Here is a 13206-nt window from a genome sequence, read left to right on the forward strand (position 1 = left end):
TTGATCATCTACTCATTTATCTCCCAATCATCTTAGTCCAGTTCAGTTGAGGGTAACTGGGCCTGCCAAGAAGCAGATGGTACACAGGAACTGACCCTGAAGGGATGCTTCAGATGCAGGGCAGTGGGCCACACTCACCGCGGCGGGTAGTGCAGCCTGGTCCAGCCCTTACTGCGAGCAGTGAGGACGTGTCTCAAAGCGTAAACATGAACTGCCATTTGACCCAGTCATTCCACTCCTAGGCATCTGTCTATAATATTTAAAAAAACTAATTGGAAAGAAATTTGCTCTGCTGTTTTATTGCAGCACTATTTATTATAGTGGAAACATCCTAACATGTGAATAGAGCAAGATGAGTTGTAGTGTACACACACACGGATTACCACACAGCAAGAAAAAGATGAACTCATGCCACTTGTGGCAACATGAATGGAGCTTGAAATAATAATGTTGGGAAATAAGTCATGATAAAGCAAAGGACGGTGTGACTAATATGTAGAATATAAAGTAAATAAATGAACAGATTAATACAACGTGAAAACTAACCCTTGATGGCTGACTACAGAGCTGAGACATAGAGGGGGCACCGGGGGAAATGGAAGAATGAGGTGGGAAAGAGAACAATGGCCTGGGGTGTGGAATATGGGTGAGTGGGTGTGGGTGCACTCTGGTGGCCATACCTGGTGGTACCCCAGTACTACCTCAGTTACAAAATATAAATGAATAAATAAATAAGGATACAGGGCGAGTTTCTGTGTGTTAGGTATCCAGCGTGTAAAATGCAGAGGTAAATAACAACTCTTTACAACATTTCTGGAGAGCTGATTCTTTGAAAAGTAAACACTTCTATTTTCGTTGTCCTCAGTGATTTGATTTACAATTCTCAGCTGTGCTTCAATGCACAGGACAAATGCCCTAAAAGTGGGGCCTCCCCGTGGCAAGCTGTTGAGCGCTGGGTTGCGAAGCTGCCCGCGCCTCTGCGGCGCGGTTCGATCCCCGGCTGCTCCCTGGCCACCGGAGGAGGGTCCCGCATGGCGCGCAGACCTCTCCTGCGGCCCGCTGCTCCCCCCAGCAGTGTACTTCGGTCCTTCTGCCTGCTCTGCTCCCCGCTCTGGCTCTGGTGAATTTTCTCACCTCCCGCGCTTCTGACTGTACCCAGTGCTTGTATAAACAAAAACAAACAAATAAATAAATATAAAAACAATGCCTCTATTAAAAAAAAAAAAAATCCCACAAAGTGGATCAGAAAGTGTGTGTGTGGCTGAAATAAGGGAAATAATCCTTATTACAGGTAAAGGAAGCACAGATCGACATCTGTCCCATTGAAGCTGTCTTCTACAATCTAGCATTCGGAATTTAGATGAAATGTGAGGAAAGACATTACAGTTTGGCACAGCACATGTAACACAACCACACACTAGAGATCAGCAAATGTACAGTGTGACAGGCAGGAACTTCGCACGGCAATAGGATGTTAGGGTCTTCTGCCAACCTCTCATCTCACCCCCTACCTGGAGTGCCCCTCCTGTCAACCCCTACTTGGTTCTGTCACTATGCCAGGAACACTGGCTATTCCCAAGCCCAATGTGCTCAGGCATACATTGTTACCACGTGATGTCTCCTATATAAAAAAATCCTGTTGACTTCAAAATTTGTTCAAAGACTCAAAATCGGAAGTGATTATCACGTTTCCTCTAGAATCCACCTCTTCGTCCAACTGCATTATTTTACTTAACAAATAATCACCATATGAAATTTATTTACCAAGACCACACACCTACTTAGAAGAAAACTTGTTTGGGCTAGGATTTTCTTTCTCTCTTTTTTTTAAAAAGGATTTATTTACTTATTATGTATGCATAGAACACTGGGGTACAGGCCAGAGGAGTGGGGGGTAAGAGGACTCACAGGATAATAGTGGGGAGCAGGACAGTCAGATCTATTGAAATACACTGCAGGGGAGCAGTTGGTGAAAAGGAGAGGTCTGCTGCACCATGTGGGTAGCTCCCTGGCTGGGGATTGAACCAGGATGTTGCATAGTGCTGAGAGTTAACCTCTAGGCCACCAGGAGGCCCTAGGGCCAGGATTTTTCAAAGTCAGTCTCAATGCTTTTTCTCTATGATTCCAACAATACTTGGATAATATAATTAGTCAAACGTATTTAAAAGAAGAACTCAGGAAATTTTCAAAGAAAATTTTGACTTGGAAAAATGCTTGTATTAGATGTACCCATGGCTAATTATTTTCAGCATCAGGTAAGAGGCACTAGCTCGATAAGATGAAATTGATCAACTGAATGTATTTAAAATGAAATCACCCCATTTAAACTCATGTCTTGACTGCTCTGCTGTGGTGAAGTTTCCATCACTTCTGGCTCCATCCCCCAGGTTCACCAGCGACCTGTGCCAGGAAACCAAACCCACCCCACAGCGTTCACCCTCCTGGGGCTCTCAGAAGAGGCCTCGCTGCAGCCCCTCCTCTTCTGGGCATTCTTGGCCATGTACTTGGTCACCTTCACTGGGAATCTCCTCATCATCCTGGCCATCGTCACGGACCCCCACCTGCACACCCCCATGTACTTCTTCCTCGCCAACCTGTCCTTTGCCGACATCTGCTTCACCTCCACCACCGTCCCCAAGATGCTGCTGAACATCCAGACGCAGAACAAAGCCATAACCTACGCGGGCTGTCTCAGCCAGGTGTTTTTCTACATATTCTTTGGAGGACTGGACACCTTCCTCCTGACAGCCATGGCCTACGACCGGTTTGTGGCCATCTGCCATCCCCTGCACTACATGGTCATCATGAACCCCCAGTTCTGTGGCCTCCTGCTTCTTGCATCCTGGGTGGTAAGTCTTCTGCATTCTCTGTTACACAGCTTACTGGTTTTGCGACTGTCCTTTTGCTCACAGCTGCAAATCCCTCACTTCTTCTGTGAACTGAACCAGGTGATCCAGCTTGCCTGTTCTGACACCTTCCTCAATGAGCTGGTGATATATTTAGCAGCGGGGGTTGTGGCAATCATTCCTCTCGGTGGCATCCTTTACTCTTACTCTAAGATTGTGTCCTCTGTTTTGAAAATCTCCTCAGCGAGCGGCAGGTACAAAGCCTTCTCCACCTGCGGGTCTCACCTCTCCGTGGTCTCCCTGTTCTACGGGACGGGGCTCGGTGTGTACCTCAGCTCTGCTGCTACCCACGACTCCAGGGACAGTGCAATCGCCTCGGTGATGTACACGGTGGTCACCCCCATGCTGAACCCCTTCATCTACAGTCTCAGAAACAAGGACATAAAGCAGGCCCTGGTGAGACTCTTCAGCAGAACAGCAGCCCCATCATGACAGTGCTGCTGTCCTCAGATTGTCTGGTTGGGAGCAGCAGGGCTCAGTCCATGGACTGAGTCATGATCCTGTCATCACTCAGTCAGAGATAATCTGTGGTTTCTCTTATGTACACAGTTTGACATCAGTGTTTTTTACATTATAAATATGTTTTCTGTATTATTATTTTTAACTGGTCTGAGTAACGGGTTCAGTTTTAAGAAAAATATAATTGCTAAATTTTTCTTTTGTAAAATATTAAAACAGCAAATTGGCTACATACAAAATAATAGGAAGAAAGGGAAGAAAAATACATACAAAGTATCCATGAGTGTCCAGGGTTACTATTCAGCTGTCCCTACTTCTGTAACTTCCTTCCTTCCTTTCAGTGTTTCGTTGTTGACCCATAATACTCCTGTTCATGTCATTTTGCTCAGGGTTTGTGTTTCATTTTTTCTTTCTTGTAGAAGAACTCTTGTCAGCTTTTTGGTGAGGCAGGCAGACCTGACAGTGATAACCTCCACTGGCTTCTCTGCCTGGGAAGCTTTCGTTCACATTCACACTGGAATAATTCTGCAGGGTACAGTATTCTTGGCGGGATGTCTTTGTATTTAGGATTATGAACACATCCTTCCTCTCTTTACCTGGAGAGTGACTGGGGAAAAATCTGAGGAAAGCCTACTTTGGAGATCTTTGCAAATTCTCTTATTTTCAGGCCTCCTGTATTTTTTTTCTTTTTTTCTGATTTTTTATAATTTAACTGTGGGGTGTCATGGTGTAGGTCATTTCACTTTGAAATGTGGTGTTATCACTGCTTCCTGGATATTTGTGCTTATTTCATTCTCCAGGTTTGGAAAATTCTCAGCTAGATTTTTTTGAAAAGCATCTCTCCTTCTTTCACCTTTACCTTCTGGATTATCCACTATCCTTATGTTTCCACTTCTAATTGCATCTGACATTGTTTGTAGTGTTTCCTTATTTTTCCTGTGTCCTTGTCTCGTTTCTCTCTGTTTTCCTAATTGGGTGATTTATACTTTTGGGTCCTCTATTTCTGAAGTTATTATGTCTGCCAGTTTAATTCTATATAAAACTTTCTTTATATTTGTGGTCATTTGCATTCGGAGACTCTTTTGTGTTCCTTTAATCTTGTCCATCTCTTTGGTGAAGATGCTGTGGTTCTTTATCTTCTCTCTAAGGTCTCGCAGCTGCCCGTCTGCCCTGAGTCACCTCCCATAACTCATGGGTGTATTTCATGTTGTTGCTCCACGTCGCTGAGACTCCTCTGCTTCTCGCTCCTGTATTTATGAGCCAGAACTTCTGTTCTGCTACTGTTTTTCCTTCCTGTGCTTGGATGTTCCTTGGTTTCTAAGCATTGATGTCACCTCATTTCCAGGTGTACAGCTGGGGTGCTGGGGGTCAGTTTGATTGTTTCTCTTCTAGTTCACCTTGGCATGAGGTGGGCAGTGGGGAGTCTGGGACTTAAGTGTTGTCTCAGTTTGTTGAGACGTGAACTCTGTCACCTCCACCTCCTCCCCTCTCTCTCCACAGAAGCTCCAATTGGTCTTCAGTTGTCCTCACCTCCCTCCCGACCTCCTTCTGGTTGTTCCTGCCATGGATTGAGTCTCCTGCTGATGGAGCTGGGTTTGTCCACAGGGTTCCACCTCTGGACTCAGCTGGCCTGGATACAAAAGAGGCACCTACGTGGGCTGTGTGCACATTGCACAGCTGTGGCCACAGGCAATGACCACAGGCAATGACCACACCACAGCCAGCAGCCCTGCTGTCCACTGAGGCACCTGGTTGCAAATGCTGAGTTCCCCATGTTCCAATTGTCTCACTTCTGGTTACTTATCTGGAAAATACACTGAAAAAACACTAATTGAAAGAGGTCTGTGCCAGCCATGTTCACTGAAGTGGTACTTACAATAGCCAAGAGGTAGAAACAATCCAAGTTTCTATCTACTATTCACTATCAACAATCAGACCACATGATGTGGTATTTGTAGAGAATGTAATACTATTTATATTAAAAAGATAAAATTATACCATTTGCAAAACAGAATTATCCTGACTGAAATAAGCCAACCACAGAAAGTCAAATTCTATATGATTTCACTCCTATGTGATAAAGAAAATAAACTGATCAATTCAATAAAATGAATTATACTTTTAATTCTGTAAGAACAATTAGTGGCTAACAGCAAGATGGGGTAAGTGAGGTGGTTAAATCAGAATCAGAGGACAACGGTATAATGAAAGATAAATTAAACTTTTAGTAGTGAACTAAAAGTCACATATACATATGGTGATTAATAAACATGCATAACTGAAATTTATATAATGTTATAATGTAAGGTTACTTCAGTGTAATAAATTGAAAGGAAAACTCTAGGGAAATGGAAAGAATTTAATGGGAGTGTCTCCTTTAATAAATAGCTTTGTATTAAAATTAACTTAACATTTCAAAGTGAATAATGAAGTGTTTTTGCGGTACAAAATAAAATGTAAAATTACTAAATTAGAAAAGCCATACAAAATTAGGCACACATACCTCAGGGGTCCCTTCATACATAATACACAAAAGATTGCACAAGCTTCAACTGCTTTCTTATATTTAAAAAAGATGGTCCTAAGTCTGTTTTCTTGAGTATGATAGTGTGGGAATAAAAAACCAACATTCAGATGGATGTTTGAGAAATAAATACCTAGAAAGAGTTTTTATTGTTTAGGATGAGTTCCATTTATGTCTGTTTTTAGGGTTTTTAGTATACATAGATGTTGGATCGAACTGAAACAATGAACAAGTTTAGTTACAGTGGCAGGATATAAACACAAACAAAATCAGCTGCCTTCCTATGTATAAACAATGAGATAGAAGAGAAAACATTAAGAAAATGATCCCACTTACAATCACACTAAATTAAATAAAAGTTAAATACCTACTTAGTAAACGTAACAGAGTATGTGAAGGGCATGTATAAAGAAAACTATAAGACTCTGTCAAAAGAGATACAAAAAGACACAGAGAAATGGAAAGTTATTCTTGCTCATGGACTGGAAGAATCAATGTGGTCACAATGAACACCCTACACAAAGCACTAACACAGAGTCAATGCAACAAATGAAATTTATCAATGGCACACTTTAAGAAATAAAACATACATTACAGAAATTCATATGGATCCACCAAAGACCCGGAAAACAAAGCAACTGACAAAGAAGGGAAAAAATGTCATTATCACAATACCAGAAGTCAAACTATACAATAAAGCTATAATAAGTAAAACAATACTGGATAGTTAAAATGATCTGGGAACAATAACAGACACAGAGACCAATGGGATAGAATCAAGACCCAGAAACAAACCAGACATATAGGAACAGTTACTCTACAAAATAGGAGCCAAGAACATACACCGGAGCAAGGCTCCTCTTCAGGAAATGGTATTGGGAACACTGGGCACAACGCAAAAGATGAAACTAGATGACTCTATCTGCAAACACACAAAAATCAATTCAAATGAATAAAAGTTTTGGGCCTCCCTGGTGGTACAAGGGGTTAAGCACTGCACTATAAAAATCCACAGCCACTGCAGCATGAGTTCAATCCCCGGCCAGCCAGGGAGCTACCCTCATGGCGTGGCAGACCTCTCCTGTCTCGCCCACTGCTCCCCTCAGCAGTGTATTTTGGTCAATCTGCCTATTCTGTTCCCCGCTCTGTCTCTGGTGAATCCCCTTACCCCCCACATCTCTGGCTTGTACCCCAGCTCTTGAATGTATAAATAAATATTAAAGAAAAAAACAAATGAATAAAAGTTTTGATGTAAGGCCCAAACCCATAACACATAGAATAAAACTTGGGCAAAACACTGTACAATATAAATTTCAGATGTGTTTGTGGAATCATCTCCAGCAGCAAGGGAAACAAAGGGGAACATAAATAATTGGGAGTATATAAAACAAAATGTTCTGTGCAGTACAAGAAAACATCACTACAACACTAAGACAGCCTACTAAAGGGAGGATATATTTGCACAGCATAGTTCTACAATAAAAGACATACAAAGAACCTGGGGTGTTGAGGTCCTTCCTCTCCTGTTCTACACACACAGTGATGTGTCAAGCTCAAGTGTGGCACCCAGCTGGTGAGGAGACATTGGTGGATGGAGAGAGGCTATTGGTGCAAGCCCAATGTGCCATTAGAATGACAGATGTAAAATGTTAGTTCCAAAAAATGTGCCAAACTTGAAAAAATCTGGTACAGGGTGTGAGAACATCCCTATTGTGTTTTGTGGCAACACAGTAGACATTAAGGACAGGAAAGTTAAGGAAAATCGATTGTCTCCAAAAGAACTTTCAGTACTGAGATGTGTCCTTCAAAAGTAACTACAAGCGCTTCCTCAGGCTGCAAGAAAAGCAGCGGGAGACCCTCACTTGGAGTTTGTTGTCCTGCCTGCTCCTGCCTCACTGGGGCTGTCACGGACCTGCTCTGGCAGTGAGGTATGCGCAGATTTAGAGGTTGCTGAGACAACTGTGGCTGGGGGTGAGGACGGTGCCCTGAGAGGACGGTGATGCCCGTGACAGGGGAGGAATTTTGTTAGAGCTGCCCCTGTGCTGGCAGTGGTGCGGGGTGTTAGCACTTTCTGTGCTGCTAAGCAGGACACATGCCTGATCTTTGGGGGGCCGAGGAGGGGCACGGGCTTCAGAGTGAGTGCGGCAGTTACAAAAATCTTTACTCTTTGGACCTGCACATTTAGCTGGTTAGGAACACAGTCGTTTCCTTCTGGAGTTTCAAACGTAAGGCTGCTGTAGACACATCACAATAAAAACAAAAAAGAAATTCCGATTTGCCTTTTTTTAAAAAGATTTATTTATTTATTTCTACAAGCACCGGGTACAGTCAGAGCGCGGGAGGGTGAAGAGGATTCACCAGAGCCAGAGCGGGGAAAAGAACAGGCAGACTGACGAAGTACACTGCTGAGGGGAGCAGCGGGTGCGGCAGGAGTGGTCTGCGCGCCATGTGGGACCCTTGCTGGCGGCCGGGGATCGAACAGCGCTGCAAAGGCTGCGGGCAGCTTCACAGCCCAGCGCTCAACTGCTGAGCCACAGGGGAGGCCCTTCATTTGCTTTTGCAACAGTGCCATGAAAACAAGGAGTGTGGTGGCTAAGGTTTTATATAGAGGAACTCGGTTCTCTGCTTTATGAGAGAGGAATAGCACTATTGGACATATTGAGGCGGGGGTGGTGTGGGGTTGTCTGTGCTTATACCACATTTGTGCCTTAATGATCCAGGACAAGTCAAGACGGGCTCCTCAGTCACAGACATACTGAAAACTTGAACACAGAGTGAGAATAAGGTGCTGGGTGGTTACAGCTCTGGAAGGTGCAGGAGTTCATGAAAAAGGAGTAACTAAAATTGGATGCACTTGACATCTAATCTAGTCTTTCGGGATCAGAGAATCATTAAGAAATTTTCCTTTGTCCAGTCCAGTGTCCACAGGGAAATCATGGGCTCAGAGCTTGGAGCAGGAGAGTGAGGTGTGGCTAATGAGACCGCGTGGAGGGCGGTAAATATCCTGTCTCCCTCGGTCCCTCAGACTGTCCAACCCGGGACCGGAGAGGACATGATTCCTGTCTGTGGAGCCCGACCTCTGCCCAGGGACCAGCCCTTGGCGCCCTCCTGAGATCCTGTCTGTGACACAGCCCAGATCCATCTTCAAGCGTCCAGGAGGGACTCAGACGCTACATGGAGAAGCCCCTGTCACAGCCCCCACCCAGGTGAGTCTCAGAGCCCAGCAGGCACTTGGGACAGATCCAGGGAAAATGCAAACTGAGAAGTTCTGCCTCAGGTCACAGAGATCAAACCAGGCCCAGGGACAAGAGGTTCCCATATCAATTTATAATTAATTTGATTAATTTGTGACCCAAAACTGTCCACTGCACTCAACAATAGAAAGAGGGGCGGGGAGAGGAAGGACTAGAGTCAAAATAAGGGGGGGGGTGCAATTGTACGGGGAATATAACCAAAAGAAAATGCATACATTGTGCAAAGATGAAAAATGATGAAAGAATTATAAAAAATAAAATATTTTAAAAACACATACATAGACAGAGATGGTGCTGACAGTGAAGAGACAGGAATGAAAATCTGTTTGGATGAGACTGAAGGGGGAGTGAGAGGCTTAACGTGGTTCCAGCAAAATTAGGACACAGCCAAGTAGGTTTGACATTAAGGCAGCAGGAAAATAGAGCATTAAATGCGATGGGGTCGGCACTGAAGTGAGGAGCTCATTTTTAGGAGGGGGTGTATGAGCAGGTGAGCTGTATTAGAAAGATCCAGAGCAGCTGAGGAGAGGAACAGTGTGTCGTGTTCTCTCATAGCAGGTGCTCACAGAAGTCATCCTTTTTCTTTAATGTCAGTTGGGGGAGACTAAAGAGCTTTACTCTGCAACCACTCTATTCCTGGCAAGTCTGCATAGTTTTCCTTGTTAGGTTTTTGGTTTTTTCAATTATAAATTGCACTCATTCCTACAATTTATTTACTTAGGGCCTGCATTTTTATTCTGGTTTGTGATTCATATATTCAAACAGAATTGGAGTTTTTCAAAATAAGTGTTTTGCACTTAATTCTCCCACATATACATAGGCTTTTGGGCAAAATGTTTAAAAGCTTTCCATTTTGCGGGGCTCAGTTGATCTACTGTGTCCCACTATGTATTGAAACATCGGCTGTTTCTTGCATTCTTAGTGGTAATAATATATTACACACATTGTGTTCACGTCACATCTGCTTTCCCTCATTCCTCTGCCTCCTCACTTTTGTGATTTGATTTGATGTATTTTCATTGAGATTTAATTGGCATGAAACATGTTGATTTGTGAAAGTTGGAGAAAAACATGTTGATTTCATATATTTATATATTGTAATATGATGACCCCTGGAGCACTAGCTGACACTTCCAACCATACACACAATTAATATTTATTTTTGTCACAAAATTATTAAGAAATAATCTCCCGATAACTTTGAATGTTGTAAGAAAATACTGTTGACTCTGTCACAATGTGATAGATTCCAGAACCTTATTCACCCACCAGTTTCAGGTTTGTGTCCTGAAGTAACCTCTTCCAAATTCCCCACCCTGGTCCATGGAAGCTATTTAAGTCTGTTTTAGGGCACACACAGAAGTCATGTCCAGCGTCTGTAGTTTCTCTCTTCTGTCACGTGGCACAACGTTCTTAGGTGCTCAGGTTGTCACAAAGGGCAGGGTGTCCTTCCTTCTCTTGACTGGATATTATTTGATATTTTACTATATAGAATGTGTATTATAACAACACAATATCCTGTGCGTGAATTACATATGTTTACATAATCCATGTATATTCACTGGGTCAGTGAAGAGCAATTGTGTACATGTATTGTGAATACATATTTTATATCTGTATGTTTGCCCCTTATTTTCTTAATGTGTCCACTGATAGATTCATAGGTTATTTCTATTTTGGCTCAAAAAGCAAGGGGGTGCGGATAGCTTTTCAATGTCCTGATTTCATTGCCTTGGTACATGTATGAAGAGAGCACGTGGGAGTCTAACTTTGCTATTTTGAGGCGCCTCTGTTGTCTCACCCACCCTGGATGAAGCAATGTATTGGCCCACCGACAGCACCCGAAGGTTCTCTGCGCCCCACCCCAGTGCTGATCTCCCAGGGAGCTCTGTCAGCAGCTGTGAGGTGACAGCTCCTGGTTCGGATTTGCATTTCCTTGGTGAGTGATCCTGAGCACCCCATCATGTGCTTGCTGAGCATCTAGTTGTCTCCTCTGGAAAACACATATTTAGGTGCTCTCTGGTATTTGCATAGGCAATGACTTCCTTGTGACATGAAAAAGCAGGAAGCCACAGGTGGTGCTACATAAACTGAAAAGCTTCTGCATACAAGAGAGACAAAGGGACACTGGGCAGCCAATTTGTTACTAAAAACAGCCCCCACCTTCCCATCTCCTGGATCACACTCTTCTGTATTCAAATGACAAATAATATTTTCCTCAAGCATATTGGAATCCATTTTTGTTTATCTAGAGAGAAATGATAGCTTTAGATCTGCATTTTTCAGTGCTTTGGAATAAGTGTCATTTCCTGTTTTTCATTTTCAACTCTGCCATGTTACGTTTTAGAGAACCAGTGGATGTGACGAAGTTCTTGTTATATCTTCTCTTCACAAAGTCTTAGATTTGTGCTCCATTGTGCTTAATGCATTCATGCTGATCCCACTACATTTAACCAGGCTATATATTTTTTGCTGTTCCATTTATTTTATGAACTAAAATTCCTTGACATAGTTTGTATATTAATATCACAAAAGTGGGCAAACTAGCTGGTGTACCAGCTCATGTGGATGTTACGTTATGACAGAGAGTGTTGAGTACAAGGAAACCGCGCATGTGGGATATGATGGTCTCAGGAATAAACAACACGGAGGAAAGGGACAGACTGTTGGGGCACAAGCAGGATTTTATGGAATATTGTCTGGGGAGGACACTGCTTGTTGGATGAGGAGCAAAACAAGGAACAGTTTATCTGTGTCAAAGAGAGATCAAAACCTAAAGCCCAAGGAAAGCAAATGAAGTGATTCCACAAAAACGAAAAACCAGATGAGGGACAATCTCAGACGCTACTGCATCATAACAGTGTGTGGTCACATAAGTGGGAACAGGTACAAAAACAACACTCAGATCAGGATCCCACTGTCAACCCCACCACAGGCGAGTGGAGGGAGGGTCAGTCGGCCTGGGGGCCCTGGTGTCCAAGGTAACTGTTCTCCACCCGGCCTGGCTCTTCAGTTGGGGCCTCACTCACAGGGTCTCTCCCTCATTAGCAAGAACTGACTTTTAAATACTTCTCTCCTGTATGCAATGATGCCAGATTCTTCTTACTGTGGCCTAAAGTCAGACCTGCCTTTACTCTGTGATGTAGCCTACCTACGCGCACACACATACAAAAACGACACACACACATGCACATGTACACATGTACACACGTACACACAACTGATGGAAGAGAACTGTAAATCACTGTCCTGATGTGTTCAGACAATGCACTCAGACATTTTCCTACGGCCTTTACTTGTTCTATTCTACTTCATTCATGTAAACTCAGTCTCACCCCCTAATGGATGTATCTCAGGATATGAAAATTCCTCTTGGGTGTTCTCCACAACTATTTTAGCATTTCCCTGTCTTTCTTTCTCAGCTTGTCATTATTTTTTGACATGTGGGTCAGCTCCCTGGCTGGGGATCGAATTCAGGCTGTCCTGATGGTAGCACTGAGTCTGGACCTCTAGGCCACCCGGGAGGCCCTAGGACGAGGATTTTTCAGAGTCAGTCTCATTGCTTTTTCTCCATGATTCCAACAATACTTGTATAATTGGTTAAATGTATTTAAAGAAAATCATACAATATATTAAAAGAAAATTTTGACTTGGAAAAATGTTTGCATTATAGGTAAGAATGGGAAATTATTTTCAGCATCAAGAGTTGATGGGTCATGAACAGCCTTGAAAATTTCAGGTAAAAGGCACTAGGTCTATAACATCAAATTCATTAACTGAATGTATTTAAAATAAAATCACCCCATTTAAACTCTTTCTTGATGGCTCTGCTGTGGTTAAGTTGACATCACTTCTGTCCCCATCCCCCAGGCTCACCAGCGACCTGGCGCCAGGAAACCAAACCCACCCCACAGCGTTCACCCTCCTGGGGCTCTCAGAAGAGGCCTCGCTGCAGCCCCTCCTCTTCTGGGCATTCTTGGCCATGTACTTGGTCACGGTCACTGGCAATCTCCTCATCATCCTGGCCATCGTCACGGACCCCCGCCTGCACACCCCCATGTAC

General features: G+C 43.4%; 1 protein-coding gene and 1 pseudogene across 1 annotated transcript; one reads left to right on the forward strand and one right to left on the reverse strand.

The window, feature by feature from the left end:
• The window catches only part of LOC119240316 (GTP-binding nuclear protein Ran-like), a 5107-nt pseudogene extending 2874 nt beyond the window's left edge, over nt 1-2233 (reverse strand).
• Nucleotides 2232-11545, forward strand: LOC119240317 (olfactory receptor 7A17-like). Its single transcript, XM_037504670.1, has 5 exons — nt 2232-2255; nt 2388-3302; nt 6756-6784; nt 9021-9095; nt 11491-11545. Exons 1-5 carry the CDS (start codon nt 2232-2234, stop codon nt 11543-11545), a joined length of 1098 nt encoding a protein of 365 aa, XP_037360567.1.
• Nucleotides 11546-13206: the final 1661 nt, after the last annotated feature.

This window comes from Talpa occidentalis, unplaced genomic scaffold (assembly GCF_014898055.3).
Source record: "Talpa occidentalis isolate TD23 unplaced genomic scaffold, MPIMG_talOcc4v2.1 talOcc4.12, whole genome shotgun sequence".
In the NCBI taxonomy this organism is placed as follows: domain Eukaryota; kingdom Metazoa; phylum Chordata; class Mammalia; order Eulipotyphla; family Talpidae; genus Talpa; species Talpa occidentalis.